Source organism: Hyla sarda, chromosome 3, assembly GCF_029499605.1.
Source record: "Hyla sarda isolate aHylSar1 chromosome 3, aHylSar1.hap1, whole genome shotgun sequence".
NCBI classification, from domain to species: Eukaryota; Metazoa; Chordata; class Amphibia; order Anura; family Hylidae; genus Hyla; species Hyla sarda.
The window spans coordinates 161,142,285-161,158,058 of NC_079191.1; the positions used below are offsets into that span (position 1 = coordinate 161,142,285).

The window sequence follows — 15,774 nt, forward strand, 5'->3', positions numbered from 1 at the left end:
TTTATTCTATGTGTATATCTTGCTGTAACTGGCACGGGCAGGGCTTCTGCTGCTAACTGGCACTGACATCAACGCCGCTTATGAATATTCCTCCCCCCTCCCTCCAGTTAGGAGCGGCGAAGAGAGAGAGAACTGGAGGGAGGGGGGATGAATATTCATAAGCGGCGTTGACGTCAGTGCCAGTTAACCCGCCCGTGCCAGTTACAGCAAGATATACACATAGAATAAAAGTACAATTGCGGGCAAAAGGCCGGGCGGATCCGGGCAAGGTAGGGCTCATTGGAATCAGCGTCTCCCGCACTATCCATAAGTACCTGTGGATAGTGCAGGAGAAAATATCTGACAGTTTTCCTTTAACCCCTTACACTTCATGGGCCAGGCTCTATGACCCAGGCACAACGAGCATAGGACCGAAACCAGAACTGTGTTAATTTCGAAACAAATTCAACAGTTCGATTCACGTGAAACCTCCCAAACTGAATGTCGGGAGGATCACTCATATACAACCATACCTAAATATCCTCTAAAAACGTACACCTGGCACAATGTAAAAAAATGCCACCTAGCCTTTACACTTATGATATGCTATGCGTTATGCTATATATAGTGTTATTTACTGGGTTTGGAATGTAAGTTAATGCAATTTTAAATAACATTAAAAAAATAAGTAGGCTAGAAACAAGTATTGTGTGATGTCCATTATAGGCTTCCCTGACATACAGATAAATGGAATTAGAAATAGTCTTCATTATTGTGTTGTGTAATTTATTCAGCCCATATAATGCCATCACCAAAATTTCACAGTCCTTTTGAAACTTTAGCAGTAAGGGCCCATTCAGACGGCAAAATATTTTTTAGAAAGAACTCTTCCCATTGCTTAGACTGGTTTACACATAGTATTTTGGTCAGCATTTTAAAGAATGGACTTACAAGTTTCATTCCTTCTGCATTTACTACTCGTACTGGTGGAAAACTATTTTTTTTTTTTTTTTTTTAAATCAACTGGTGCCAGAAAGTTAAAAAGATTTGTAAATTACTTCTATTAAAAAATCTTAATCCTTCCAGTACTTTTTAGTGACTGTGTACTACAGAGGAAATTCTATTCTTTTAGAATTTCCTTTAGGATTCCTTTACTGTCATGACCACAGTGCTCTTTGCTGACCTCCACTGTCCATTTAAGGAACTGTCCAGAGCAGCATATGTTTGCTATGGGGATTTTCTCCTGCTCTGGACAGTTTCTAAAATGGACAGCAGAGGTCAGCAGAGAGCACTGTGGTCGTGACAGTAAAGGAATCCAAAAAGAAAAGAATTTCCTCTGTAGTATTCAGCAGCTAATAAGTACTGGAAGGATTAAGATTTTTTAATATATATTTTTTTTCCACCGGAGTACCCCGCTGCTCAGTGTTTGGAACAAACTGTTCCCAACGCTGGAGCCGGTGCCAGGAGCTTGTGACGTCATAGCCTCGCCCCCTCGCGAAGTCACACCCCTCCCGACCCCTCAATGCAAGTCTATGGGATGGGGCGTGACAGCCGTTACACCCCCCTCCCATGGACTTGCATTGAGGGGGCGGAGCGTGACATCATGAGGGGGCGGGGTTATGACGTCACAAGCTCCTGGCGCCGGCTCCAGCGTTGGGAACAGTTTGTTCCAAACACTGAGCAGTAGAGTACCCCTTTAAAATTCCCCCCAAGATTCATCTGACCAGATGATGACTAATAGAGTTGAGGGAACTTACAGTAAATTGGCTCGTAGTGAACCTCACAGCTCGGCTTTGATTACTTTAGTCTGCATAAATTAGTTAAGCTTTCCAAGGGTTCCAGTTGCCTGGAAAAGGTGGATACAGACCAAGGAGACCTAAGACTGTCATCCCGGACTGTTCCAGGCAACCAGAGCCCTTGGAAAGCTGAACTAATTTACGCAGACTAAAGTAATCAACAGCCGAGCTGCGAGGTTCGCTACGAGCCAATTTACTGGAAGTTTGCTCAACTCTAATGACTAACTTTGAGCCCCACTGAACTTTCATTCATTATTTTAGAGAATATTAGAAAATTAAATTTATCCACGTGAGGCAAGAGACATAATTCAGAGTCCATACCTTTTTAGCAGTATATCCTCCACCAACAGCTGATCCTAACACAAGGTAACGGAGCTTTAACAGCCTAGATGCCAACCTGGCAACCCAAAAATTGCGCTGAGTTTGATAAGAAAGATTTACAGGCAACAACCTGCTCCTCCGTAGTGGGAGATGAGACAATGAAGAGTAGCATCGTAGCGAAGAACCGGGTAAAGGCTGCCGAATGTTCACTCTTGAGAAGTGATGATTATGATTTCTATGAGCATAAAGGTTCTGTAATGGGGATTTGGCTTCTTTTACAGAAGGTTTATTGATCACCCCTCTGCACACAACGCTGGAAAATAAAACATAACAAAAACATGAAAATGTACTTCATCATCTGCTTACAGTAAACAGTACCAGTAAAGGAGAACTCCCAAATAGGAAGGTTTTTAAACACATTTCCCTTTCTGTCAAACATTAAAAAAAAATAAACATTTACTTACCTCCTGCCATTCCCCCGATGCCTCTATTGTCCCACTGCAGTCACTGGCTTAGTAATCGATGGCTGCAGCGATATCTCGCCTCACTCAGTGATTGCTGGGCTACCAGAGGGACAACAGGGGCACTGGGGGGGGGGGGGGGGGGGGGGGGGGGAACAGCGGGAAGTAAATGTTTATTTGTTATGCCTGACAAAATGGGAAATGTGTTCAAAAACCTCCCTATCCTGGAGTTCTCATTTAAAAGGGGTTATCTCAAAATAGATAGCAAGAGGGGGCCCGAGTGCTTGGAAATCCTAATCGGTTGCTCATGTATACATTAATGGACAGTAGCATACATAGAAAGACAAAAAGGTACCCGCACTCACCGCAAGGAAACAGCAGACCGACTTCTAAGGCATCTCGGACAGATCTGACTTCAGGCTGACAGCAGGGCGCTCAGAGTGGAGGCGACTGACGGCAAAGTTTCGCGCAGATCGTGCTTCTTCCGGCCTCGTAACGAGGCCGGAAGAAGCACGATCTGCGCAAAACTTTGCCGTCAGTCGCCTCCACTCTGAGCGCCCTGCTGTCAGCCTGAAGTCGGATCTGTCCGAGATGCCATAGAAGTTGGTCTGCTGTTTCTTCGCAGTGAGTGCGGGTACCTGTTTGTCTTTCTATGTATGCTATTGAGTGACTTTGGGTTTCTTGGTTCTCAGCACCTCTGGACCCCCAGGCATCAGGACTCCGCGTTGCCACAGTGACAGAACGCTAGCCTCCACAGTATATGCTGGCATATTTGGTCTTTCTCCACAGCAGTGCCCTCTAGCTTGTATTAGTTAGTAATACATGGACAGTAGGGCTGCACAATTTGGGAAAATATCATTGTGATTATGCAATTGTGATATAATAAATGGTGAAATCCCCTAATTTTATGTCCAATCCTCCATTCCATGTCCATCCACCTTAATATGGTGTCGGAGGTCTGCTGCAGATCCTGTTCTCCTTTTACGTCCTTCTCCAGAGACAAGCAGCTGGTTGTACTTGCAGGACCTTCACGCCCAGCCAATCACTGAGACAGGATACCGCTGCGGCCAGTGATTGGCAGAGCGGAAAGGTCCTGCAACCAGCTCTATGTCTCTGAAGACACCGGGATCACATAGAGGAGAACGGGATCTGCGGCAGACCAACAGGGGACCGTGGCTAGGTAACCATTGTTTTTTGTTTTAAAGTTTCCCCAGTGCCCTGGCACCATATTACACACATACATACATACATAGGGGGGTTGAGTCTGGGGCAGGGCCACCGCTAAAATTCAAATGCAAGGTAATAATTGAAGGATTTTGCGGGCACGTAATTGCAGTAATCCAAATGGATAATATCGCAATTTGATTAGTTATGTAATAAATCCTGCACCCCTAGCAGACAGGTATGGGTCCCATTGACTTTAGTTGACCATTTTCCTGAATGTATTTACATTGTAATGAAAAGCGCAGCAGATGACACTTTTGAATGAGAGTCAATATACGAATACATTTAGGAAATGACTCGAACGCAGTCACTAGTTAATGGGGTTTTCCCACAAATCAGAAAATAGACATTTTCACCTGCGGCCAGCAAACATGGTCAGGCGTTGAAAAGAGCTTAATGGTCTATTCACACATACAGTATTCTGTGCAGATTTGATGCGCAGGATTTTCTGCTGCAGATTTCAATGTAAATTGAATGAGTGAAAACAGCTTGAAATCTGCGCATCAAATCTGTGCAGAATACAGGACAGTACAGACCAAAAGTTTGGACACACCTTCTCATTCAAAGAGTTTTCTTTATTTTCATGACTATGAAAATTGTAGATTCACACTGAAGGCATCAAAACTATGAATTAACACATGTGGAATTATATACATAGCAAAAAAGTGTGAAACAACTGAAAATATGTCATATTCTATGTGGAAAGTGTCCCCAAGTGCAGTCACAAAAACCATCAAGAGCTACAAAGAAACTGCCCCATATGCGGACCGCCCCAGGAAAGGAAGACCAAGAGTCACCTCTGCTGCTGAGGATAAGTTCATCCAAGTCACCAGCCTCAGAAATCGCAGGTTAACAGCAGCTCAGATTAGAGACCAGGTCAATGCCACACAGAGTTCTAGCAGCAGAGACATCTCTAGAACAACTGTTAAGAGGAGACTGTGTGAGGCCTTCATGGTAGAATATCTGCTAGGAAACCACTGCTAAGGACAGGCAACAAGCAGAAGAGACTTGTTTGGGCTAAAGAACACAAGGAATGGACATTAGACCAGTGGAAATCTGTGCTTTGGTCTGATGAGTCCAAATTTGAGATCTTTGGTTCCAACCACCGTGTCTTTGTGCAACGCAGAAAAGGTGAACGGATGGACTCTACATGCCTGGTTCCCACCGTGAAGCATGGAGGAGGAGGTGTGATGGTGTGGGGGGGGGCTTAACTAGTGACACTGTTGGGGGATTTATTCAAAATTGAAGGCATACTGAACCAGCATGGCTACCACAGCATCTTGCAGCGGCATGCTATTCCATCCGGTTTGCGTTTAGTTGGACCATCATTTATTTTTCAACAGGACAATGACCCCAAACCTCCAGGCTGTGTAAGGGCTATTTGACCAAGAAGGAGAGTGATGGGGTGCTGCGCCAGATGACCTGGCCTCCACAGTCACCGGACCTGAACCCAATGAAGGCAAAAGGGCCAACAAGTGCTAAGCATCTCTGGGAACTCCTTCTAGACTGTTGTAAGACCATTTCAGGTGACTACCTCTTGAATCTCAACAAGAGAATGCCAAGAGTGTGCAAAGCAGTAATCAAAGCAAAAAGGTGGCTAGAACCTAGAATATGACATATTTTCAGTTGTTTCACACTTTTTTGTTATGTATAAAATCCCACAGGTGTTAATTCATAGTTTTGATGCCTTCGGTGTGAATCTACAATATTCATAGTCATGAAAATAAAGAAAACTCTTTGATTGAGAAGGTGTGTCCAAACTTTTGGTCTGTACTGTATGTGTGAATAGACCATAAGGGTGTATTCACACATACAGTATCCTGGGCAGATTTGATGCTGCAGAATTGAAGCTGTGTTAAGTCCTTTAGTTTACATTGAAATCCGCAGCATACACTGCAGTACTTACACACCACTGTGAACAACATACATGTACATGAAGCAGCCGGGGAGACAGGGATAGGGCTGACTATACACATTAGACTGCTTCAGCCAACAGCTAGCCCAATCCCCCATACACATTTTACTCCGCCATGTGTACATGTGTTATCTATAGAGAGGGGGGGGGGGGGGGGGGGAGACTCTTTCCTAGGAATGTATCCACCTTTTCCAGCCCACCGGAGCACCTGAAAGCTGAACTAATTTATACAGGATAAGTCATCAACTGCCGAGCCGAGAAGTTTGTGATGAATCGAATTTACTGTAAGTTCGCTCATCTCTAATTATCATCATCCATAGACATAGGATCATCTGTACAGACGTCATCATCATCCATAGGCATAAGATCATCTGTACAGACATCATCATAATCATCCTATGACATAGGATCATCTGTACAGACAATATCATCCACACACAGTTTCACCTGTACAGACATTATCATTAATACACACGGGATCTTTTGTAGAGACATCATCCATACCCACAGGATCATTTGTAGAGACATCATCATCCATACCCACAGAATCATCTGTAGACACATAATCCATACCCACAGGATCATCTGTAGAGACATCATCCACACACACAGGATCATCTATAGAGACATCATCATCCATACCTACAGGATCATCTATAGAGACATCATCATCCACACACACGGGATCATCTGTAGAGACATCATCATCCATACCTACAGGATCATCTGTAGAGACATCATCCACACACACAGGATCATCTATAGAGACATCATCATCCATACCTACAGGATCATCTATAGAGACATCATCCTCCACACACACGGGATCATCTGTAGAGACATCATCATCCATACCTACAGGATCATCTATAGAGACATCATCATCCACACACACACGGGATCATCTGTAGAGACATCATCATCCATACCTACAGGATCATCTATAGAGACATCATCATCCACACACACGGGATCATCTGTAGAGACATCATCATCCATACCTACAGGATCATCTATAGAGACATCATCATCCACACACATGGGATCATCTGTAGAGACATCATCATCCATACCTACAGGATCATCTATAGAGACATCAGCATCCACACACACAGGATCATCTGTAGAGACATCATCATCCATACCTACAGGATCATCTATAGAGACATCATCATCCACACACACGGGATCATCTGTAGAGACATCATCATCCATACCTACAGGATCATCTATAGAGACATCATCATCCACACACACGGGATCATCTGTAGAGACATCATCATCCATACCTACAGGATCATCTATAGAGACATCATCATCCACACACACGGGATCATCTGTAGAGACATCATCATCCATACCTACAGGATCATCTGTAGAGACATCATCCACACACACAGGATCATCTATAGAGACATCATCATCCATACCTACAGGATCATCTATAGAGACATCATCCTCCACACACACGGGATCATCTGTAGAGACATCATCATCCATACCTACAGGATCATCTATAGAGACATCATCATCCACACACACACAGGATCATCTGTAGAGACATCATCATCCATACCTACAGGATCATCTATAGAGACATCATCATCCACACACACGGGATCATCTGTAGAGACATGATCATCCATATCTACAGGATCATCTATAGAGACATCATCATCCACACACATGGGATCATCTGTAGAGACATCATCATCCATACCTACAGGATCATCTATAGAGACATCAGCATCCACACACACAGGATCATCTGTAGAGACATCATCATCCATACCTACAGGATCATCTATAGAGACATCATCATCCACACACACGGGATCATCTGTAGAGACATCATCATCCATACCTACAGGATCATCTATAGAGACATCATCATCCATACACACGGGATCATCTATAGAGACATCATCATCCACACACACGGGATCATCTGTAGAGACATCATCATCCACACACACACGGGATCATCTGTAGAGACATCATCATCCATACCTACAGGATCATCTATAGAGACATCATCATCCATACACACGGGATCATCTATAGAGACATCATCATCCATACCTACAGGATCATCTATAGAGACATCATCATCCATACACACGGGATCATCTATAGAGACATCATCATCCACACACACGGGATCATCTGTAGAGACATCATCATCCACACACACGGGATCATCTGTAGAGACATCATCATCCATACCTACAGGATCATCTATAGAGACATCATCATCCACACACACGGGATCATCTGTAGAGACATCATCATCCATACCTACAGGATCATCTATAGAGACATCATCATCCACACACACGGGATCATCTGTAGAGACATCATCATCCATACCTACAGGATCATCTATAGAGACATCATCATCCACACACACACACGGGATCATCTGTAGAGACATCATCATCCATACCTACAGGATCATCTATAGAGACATCATCATCCACACACACGGGATCATCTGTAGACACATGATCATCTATAGAGACATTATCATCCACACACACGGGATCATCTGTAGAGACATCATCATCATCCATACCTACAGGATCATCTATAGAGACATCATCATCCACACACACACGGGATCATCTGTAGAGACATCATCATCCATACCTACAGGATCATCTATAGAGACATCATCATCCACACACACGGGATCATCTATAGAGACATCATCATCCACACACACGGGATCATCTGTAGAGACATGATCATCCATACCTACAGGATCATCTATAGAGACATCATCATCCATACACACGGGATCATCTATAGAGACATCATCATCCACACACACGGGATCATCTATAGAGACATCATCATCCATACACACGGGATCATCTATAGAGACATCATCATCCATACACACGGGATCATCTATAGAGACATCATCATCCATATCTACAGGATCATCTATAGAGACATCATCATCCACACACACGGGATCATCTGTAGAGACATCATCATCCATACCCACAGGATCATCTATAGAGACATCATCATCCACACACCCGGGATCATCTATAGAGACATCATCATCCATACCTACAGGATCATCTATAGAGACATCATCATCCACACACACGGGATCATCTGTAGAGACATCATCATCCATACCTACAGGATCATCTATAGAGACATCATCATCCACACACACGGGATCATCTGTAGAGACATCATCATCCACACACACGGGATCATCTGTAGAGACATCATCATCCACACACACAGGATCATCTATAGAGACATCATCATCCATACCTACAGGACCATCTATAGAGACATCATCATCCATACCTACAGGATCATCTATAGAGACATCATCATCCACACACACGGGATCATCTGTAGAGACATCATCATCCACACACACAGGATCATCTATAGAGACATCATCATCCATACCTACAGGACCATCTATAGAGACATCATCATCCATACCTACAGGATCATCTATAGAGACATCATCATCCATACCTACAGGATCATCTATAGAGACATCATCATCCACACACACACGGGATCATCTGTAGAGACATCATCATCCATACCTACAGGACCATCTATAGAGACATCATCATCCACACACACGGGATCATCTGTAGAGACATGATCATCCATACCTACAGGACCATCTATAGAGACATCATCATCCACACACACGGGATCATCTGTAGAGACATCATCATCCATACCTACAGGATCATCTATAGAGACATCATCATCCACACACACGGGATCATCTGTAGAGACATCATCATCCACACACACAGGATCATCTATAGAGACATCATCATCCATACCTACAGGACCATCTATAGAGACATCATCATCCATACCTACAGGATCATCTATAGAGACATCATCATCCATACCTACAGGATCATCTATAGAGACATCATCATCCACACACACACGGGATCATCTGTAGAGACATCATCATCCATACCTACAGGACCATCTATAGAGACATCATCATCCATACCTACAGGATCACCTGTAGAGACATCATCATCCACACACCCGGGATCTATCTGCTCTGCAGGAATCTGTTCTCACTGTGGTCATGGAGGTAGATGACACTGGTCACACCTGGCGGTCCCTGCTCTGATTACCCCTCATGTCATGTGACCTCAGCCTTCAGAATAGCCAGCTGTCAGAAGGGTCTTCGGGGCTCAGCGCACATGTGAGGAGGTGACACCCGAGCCGGGCGATAAGAAGCCGGGGCACTGGGCGGGGGATGTCCGACGGGGACGCTTGAGACTCACCAGGCGGCCCGCAGCATCCTGTGTGTCGGGAAGGGCAGCACCAGCGCCCTAACATCCAGCCAAGCGGCCAAACAAGGGCACCTGAAGCTGTCACTGGCTTCACTTCCGGCATCGAGTGAAGCGCAGCAGTATAGGGCTCCGGACAGAATACATGAAACGCACATAAGGTTCCGGGGTATAACCGTTCCAGCTTACAGCGACGGAAGTAAACGGTGCACCGTCACGTGTCTTCTACTTTTTAGCTATGGTCAGTCAGGCTGGAAGGAGACTAGCTAAAATGGGAGAGGGTTTATAATATAATGGGAGGGGGTTTATAATATAATGGGATACATTTTATTTTAGATGCTTTTGTGGGGTTAGTGGAAGTTAACCAGAGTTTGTGTGTTGAAGAGGCCACGTGCGACAAATTTGCGATTTGCCACCAATTATATGTCATAATGACATCAATCATTTCACCACAAAATCTACAGCAAAACCAAATAAAACATTTTTGTAGAGAGATATAATAATAAAAAAAAACAAACAAACATATTTTTAACTTTTGGGGGCTTCTGTTTCTACGTAGTGCACTTTTCAGGAAAAATGATACCTTATTTTATTCTGTAGGTCAATACGATTACAACAATACCCAAATTATCCCCAAATATAGGTTTAATTTAGTTTTACTACATTAAAAATATTATAACTTTTTGTACGAAAATGAATATGTTTCAAATTGTCCTCTTCTGACCCCTATAATTTTTTCTTTTCCCTTCTACGGGGACGTGTGACTGATTTTTTGCACAGTGATCTGTAGTTTCCATTGATTTTTGTTGCAATGACTTTTAATGAGTTATTTTGTTTATGGTATATGAAGTGACCAAAAATATGCAATTTAATTAACATGTTGTTTATCTTAACATTACATATGTTTATGTTTATTTTTGTTAACATTATTTTATACAAAAAATAGAAAAAGGGAGGCAGTGGAGAGGTCAGGATAGGAGGTCGGGTTATGAGGTTGGGATATGAGGTTGATTTTGTTATGGATTTCTGAGATAAAGGAGTGTTTTTACAGACGAGACGACATGTTAAGTGCCACTATTTTTTTTATTATTTTTTTTTTGTATATACTTATATTACCTGGATAGTAGAGCACCACCAATAATTATTGAATGTGTTTTCTACCAAACACTGTTCACACAGGCATACTTGGACCGGGGGATTCCAGTGCCAGCAAAGTGTCTTTTCACATATTTTTGAGGTTGAGAGTGTCATTGTTACTTTGCCTCTCCCACAAGGTTTAGGTAGGAAGAGAAGGCAACGCCGGGTGCTCTGCAAGTAGTAGAATAAAAGTTGCATTCAAGGATCAGAAGCTTTTTACTTGCAGTTCCACTACCTAATGCTTGCCACCAGATGTCACTGTTGCAGGTTCTTTATACACCAGCCAAGCAGGCATGTTCACACATTCAGGGTTTATTTGCAATTATTGAATAAAAAGCCAGGAACAGATCATAAATGGCGGCCATATGTAAATAAAAGGCTGAGACTTCTCCTGCTATCAGGTCCATTGCTGGTTTTGTATTCAATAATTGCAATTTAAAAGGGTACTCCGGCAGGGCCGTACTAGGGATAAAAATCAGCACTGGAAATTATTTTACATGGAGATATATATATATATATATATATATATATATATATATATTTATTTATATATATATATATATATATATACATACATACACACACACACGCCTTTTATTAATGTGTCTATATATATATATATGTATATATCTTACCAGTATACCAAACTACCCATTAGTTTGGTAGTTTGTCCTCATATTAGTAGGCAGGAACATAGTCCCTCACATTAGCTAGGCAACAGAAGTCCTCAACAGTAGGTGCAGGCAGCAGAAGTCCCACATATTAGCTGTATAGCTGTAGGCAGCAGAGTTCCCCCACATTTGGTGTAGGCAGCAGAGTTCCTCCTTATTTGGTGTAGGCAGCAGAGTTCCTCCACATTCGGTACAGGCAGCAGTCTCCCCACAGTAGGTGTAGGCAGCAGAATTCCTCCCCCCTCTCCAACCCCAACACCCCCATTCCTTTCCCTCCCCTCCTCTCCCCAGGATGGAAAAATATTTGCTCACCTGATGTCCCACACGGTAATCTCCTTTACAGCAGGGTGCCGCATTTTCCATCCTCCACAGTACAGGTGCCGATGAGTGACATCTCTGTGTAGGCCGCAGATGTGGCTCACACAGATAGGAGGCCGTCTACCTAGGGATCCAGGACAAGCCGATGACCCGTGCTACTTTCCGCATTGGGCAATGAAGCACGGGCCGGCTGCTGCCGGTCCACAGGGTGGGCGGCCTACCAGGAATTTTCCCCATATCCCAGGAGGCCAGTCCGGCCCTGTACTCTGGTGGCAAAAATATTTTCAAATCAACTGGCTCCAGAAAGTTAAAGGGGTACTCCACTGGCCAGTGTTCCAGCTGTGTTTGGAACATTTTGTTCCGAACGCTGTGCACGCCCTGCAGGGGTTGTCCACGCCCCCACGTGTAGTTAGGCCATGCCTCCTCAATGCAAGTATATTGAGGGGGTGTGGCCTTACATCACAAAGTGGTGGGCTGCACCCCGCAGTGCTCGCACAGTGTTCAGAAGAAAATGTTCCGAACACAGCTGGAACACTGGCCAGTGGAGTACCCCTTTAAATAGATTTGTAAATGACTTCCATTTCAAAATCTTAATCCTTCCAGTACTTATCAGCTGCTGTATACTACAGAGGAAGTTGAGTTGTTCTTTTTAGGCTGACCGCAGTGCTCTCTGCTGACACCTCTGTCTATGTCAGGAACTGTCCAGAGCAGGCAGGAGCAAATCCCTATAGAAAACCTATCCGGCTCCAGATAGTTCCTGACATGGCCAGAGGTGTCAGCAGAGAGCACTGTGGTCAGACTGAAAAGAACAACTCAACTTCCTCTGTAGTATACAGCAGCTGATAAGTACTGGAAGGATTAGGATTTTTTAATAGAAGTAATTTACAAATCTGTTTAACTTTTTGGAGCCAGTTGATAAAAAAAAATAGTTTTCCACCGGAGTACCCCTTTAAAACTTGAACATGTGAACACTGAATACTCTGTCAAGCAAGTCCTGGCACTTTTCTGGTCCGATAGATATCCTCGAATGTAAAGTAACAGCCCGATGCATTGGATCTTAGTTTGGAAGGCATGAAAATCAAGTTAAGCAATCACTACTACTTTCTGGTGAAGTTTTCACCTACTGACTGAGGTAGGACACAGCTGTGGCCAGTGATTGGCTGAGATATGCAGATCCTATGTAGATCCCTCATCACTAGGAACCAGGAAGTAGGGGTGATAAGAGGAGGATAAGAGGAACGTCCGCACGGCAGCTGTAGGGGATTGAGAGAGGTGAATTTTTTTATTTTATTATTTTAATGCCACCCTATTTTTTTTTTATACCTGGACAATTCCTTTAACCTCCTTAAGGACCAAGGGGGTACAGGTACGCCCTGATGTCCTGGTACTTAAGGATCCAGGGCGTACCTGTACGCCCGTGGGATTTCCGGTCCCTGCCGCTCGCCGGGCGGGGACCGGAATGGGATGCCTGCTGAAATCATTCAGCAGGCACCCCGTGCAAAGCCCTGGGGGTTCCTGAGACCCCCCCCCCCCATGTCGGCGATCGCCGCAAATCGCCATTCAATTCAGATGGGTGATTTGCGGTGATTCTGGTGACCCGGAAAAAAAGAGTGATAGGTGCCGTCCGAGATGGCACCAATCATCCTTTAGCAGCAGGAGTGAGGTAGCACTGTTGCCATCTCACGATCGTCCTCATTCCTCGGCCATTACGGCAGACGAATCAGGACTCCTGCTGTTGGGGTGTCCTTAACGGCACTTGCTCCACTCCTGTTCCAGAGGGCAAAAGCGGGTGCCCAGAGTGATTACCTGGACCAAGGATCCCCGGCATCGGCGATGGGATCGGGGCCCCAGGAGCAGAGTCAGCGGCGGCAGCAAGCAGGCAGGAGGACGAGCGCAGCAGCAGGTGGTAAGGCCGTGCCTCCTGTTGTGGCTTAGCACCAACTCCCAGCATGCACAAAAGGGCATGCTGGGAGTTGTTGTTATTCAACGGCAGAAGGCACAACTACAACTCCCAGCATGCCATTTGGTAGTTTGTGCATGCTGGGGGTTGAAGTTATGCAACAGCTGGAGGCATATTTTTTCTATGAAAAAGTGTGCCTCTAATTGTTGCATAACTACAACCTCCAGCATGTACAGACAGCCAAAGGGCATGCTGGTAGTTGCAGTAGTGAGCCTCCAGCTGTTGCATAACTACAAGTCCCTGCATGTCCTTCGGCTCTAAGTGCATGCTGAGAGTTGTAGTTTTACCACAGCTGAAGACACACTGGTTGCAAAACTCTGTTTGTTACCTAACTTAGTGTTCCACTGTGCCTCCAGCTGTTGCAAACTACAACTCCTAACATGCACTGATAGACCGTAAATGCTGGGAGTTGTAGTTTAGCAACAGCTGCAGGTTTGCCCCCCCATGTGAATGCATAGGGTACATTCACACGAAAGGGGGGTTTATAGTGAGTTTCTCGATGTAAGTTTGAAATGCAGCAAATTTTCCGCTGCAGCTCAAACTCCCAGTGGGAAACTCACTGTAAACCCCCGCCCGTGTGAATGTACCCTGAAAACACTACACTACACTAAATGAATAGTTAAACACTACATATACACATACCCCCACACAGTTTTTTTACACTAACATGTTGGTGTTGCCCCATACTTTTCATTTTCACAAGAGGTAAAAGGAAAAAAGACCCCCAAAATTTGTAACGCAATTTCTCCAGAGTACAAAAAAACGCCATATGTGGATGTAAAATACTCTGCGGATGCACTACAGTGCTTAGGAGTGAGAGCGCACTATGTACATTTGGTGATTTACACAGGGGTGGTTCTGACATAAACGCAAAAAATAAATACCCAGGTGTGACCCCATTTTGGAAACTAGACCCATCACAGAACGTAACAAGGGGTATAGTGAGCCTTAACACCCCACAGGTGACTGACAAATTTTCGTAAATTTGGTGTTACCCTACATGGTGTTACCCTGCTGGTGTTACCCTACATTTTAAATTTTCACAAGGGAAAATAGGAAAACAGCCTCCCAAAATTTGTAACCCCATTTCTTCTGAGTATGGAAATACCCCATATGTGGAAGTAAACTTCTCTGCAGGCGCACTACAATGCTCAGAAGAGAAGGAGCACCATTGGCCTTTTGGAGGGAGAATGTGTCCGGACATGAAGGCCACGTGTGTTTACAAAGCCCCCATGGTGCCAGAACAGTGGACCCCCCACATGTGACCCCATTTTGGAAACGACACCACTGACGAAATGTAATAAGGGGTGCAGTGAGCATTTACACCCCACTGTTGTCTGACAGATTTTTGGAACAGTGGTCCGTGAAAATCAAAAATAAAATTTTTCATTTGCACAGCCCATTGTTCCAAAGATCTGTCAAATGCCATTTTGGTGTAAATGTGCAGTGCACCCCTTATTAGATTCTGTGAGGGGTGTAGTTTCCAAAATGGAGTCACATGTGGGGGTCCACTGTTCTGGCACCACGGGGGGCTTTGTAAATGCACATGGCCCCCGAATTCCATTCCAAACAAATTCTCTCGCCAAAAGCTCAATGGCGCTCCTTCTCTTCTGAGCATTGTAGTTCACCCGCAGAGCTTTTTAAATCCACAAATGGGGTATCTCCATACTCAGAAGAAATGG

General features: G+C 44.3%; 2 protein-coding genes across 2 annotated transcripts in view; one reads left to right on the plus strand and one right to left on the minus strand.

The window, feature by feature from the left end:
- The window catches only part of OPA1 (OPA1 mitochondrial dynamin like GTPase), a 99,463-nt gene extending 89,261 nt beyond the window's left edge, over nt 1-10,202 (minus strand). The window contains 2 exon segments of the mRNA XM_056565396.1: nt 2,097-2,409; nt 10,001-10,202. Coding sequence (XP_056421371.1) covers nt 2,097-2,409; nt 10,001-10,164 — 477 coding nt within the window. The 5' untranslated portion in view covers nt 10,165-10,202.
- Nucleotides 10,109-15,774, plus strand: part of ATP13A4 (ATPase 13A4) — a 130,570-nt gene continuing 124,904 nt past the window's right edge. The window contains exon 1 of the mRNA XM_056565395.1: nt 10,109-10,247. Within this exon, the coding sequence (XP_056421370.1) occupies nt 10,245-10,247 (3 nt within the window). The 5' untranslated portion in view covers nt 10,109-10,244. The remainder of the gene's footprint in view (nt 10,248-15,774) is intronic.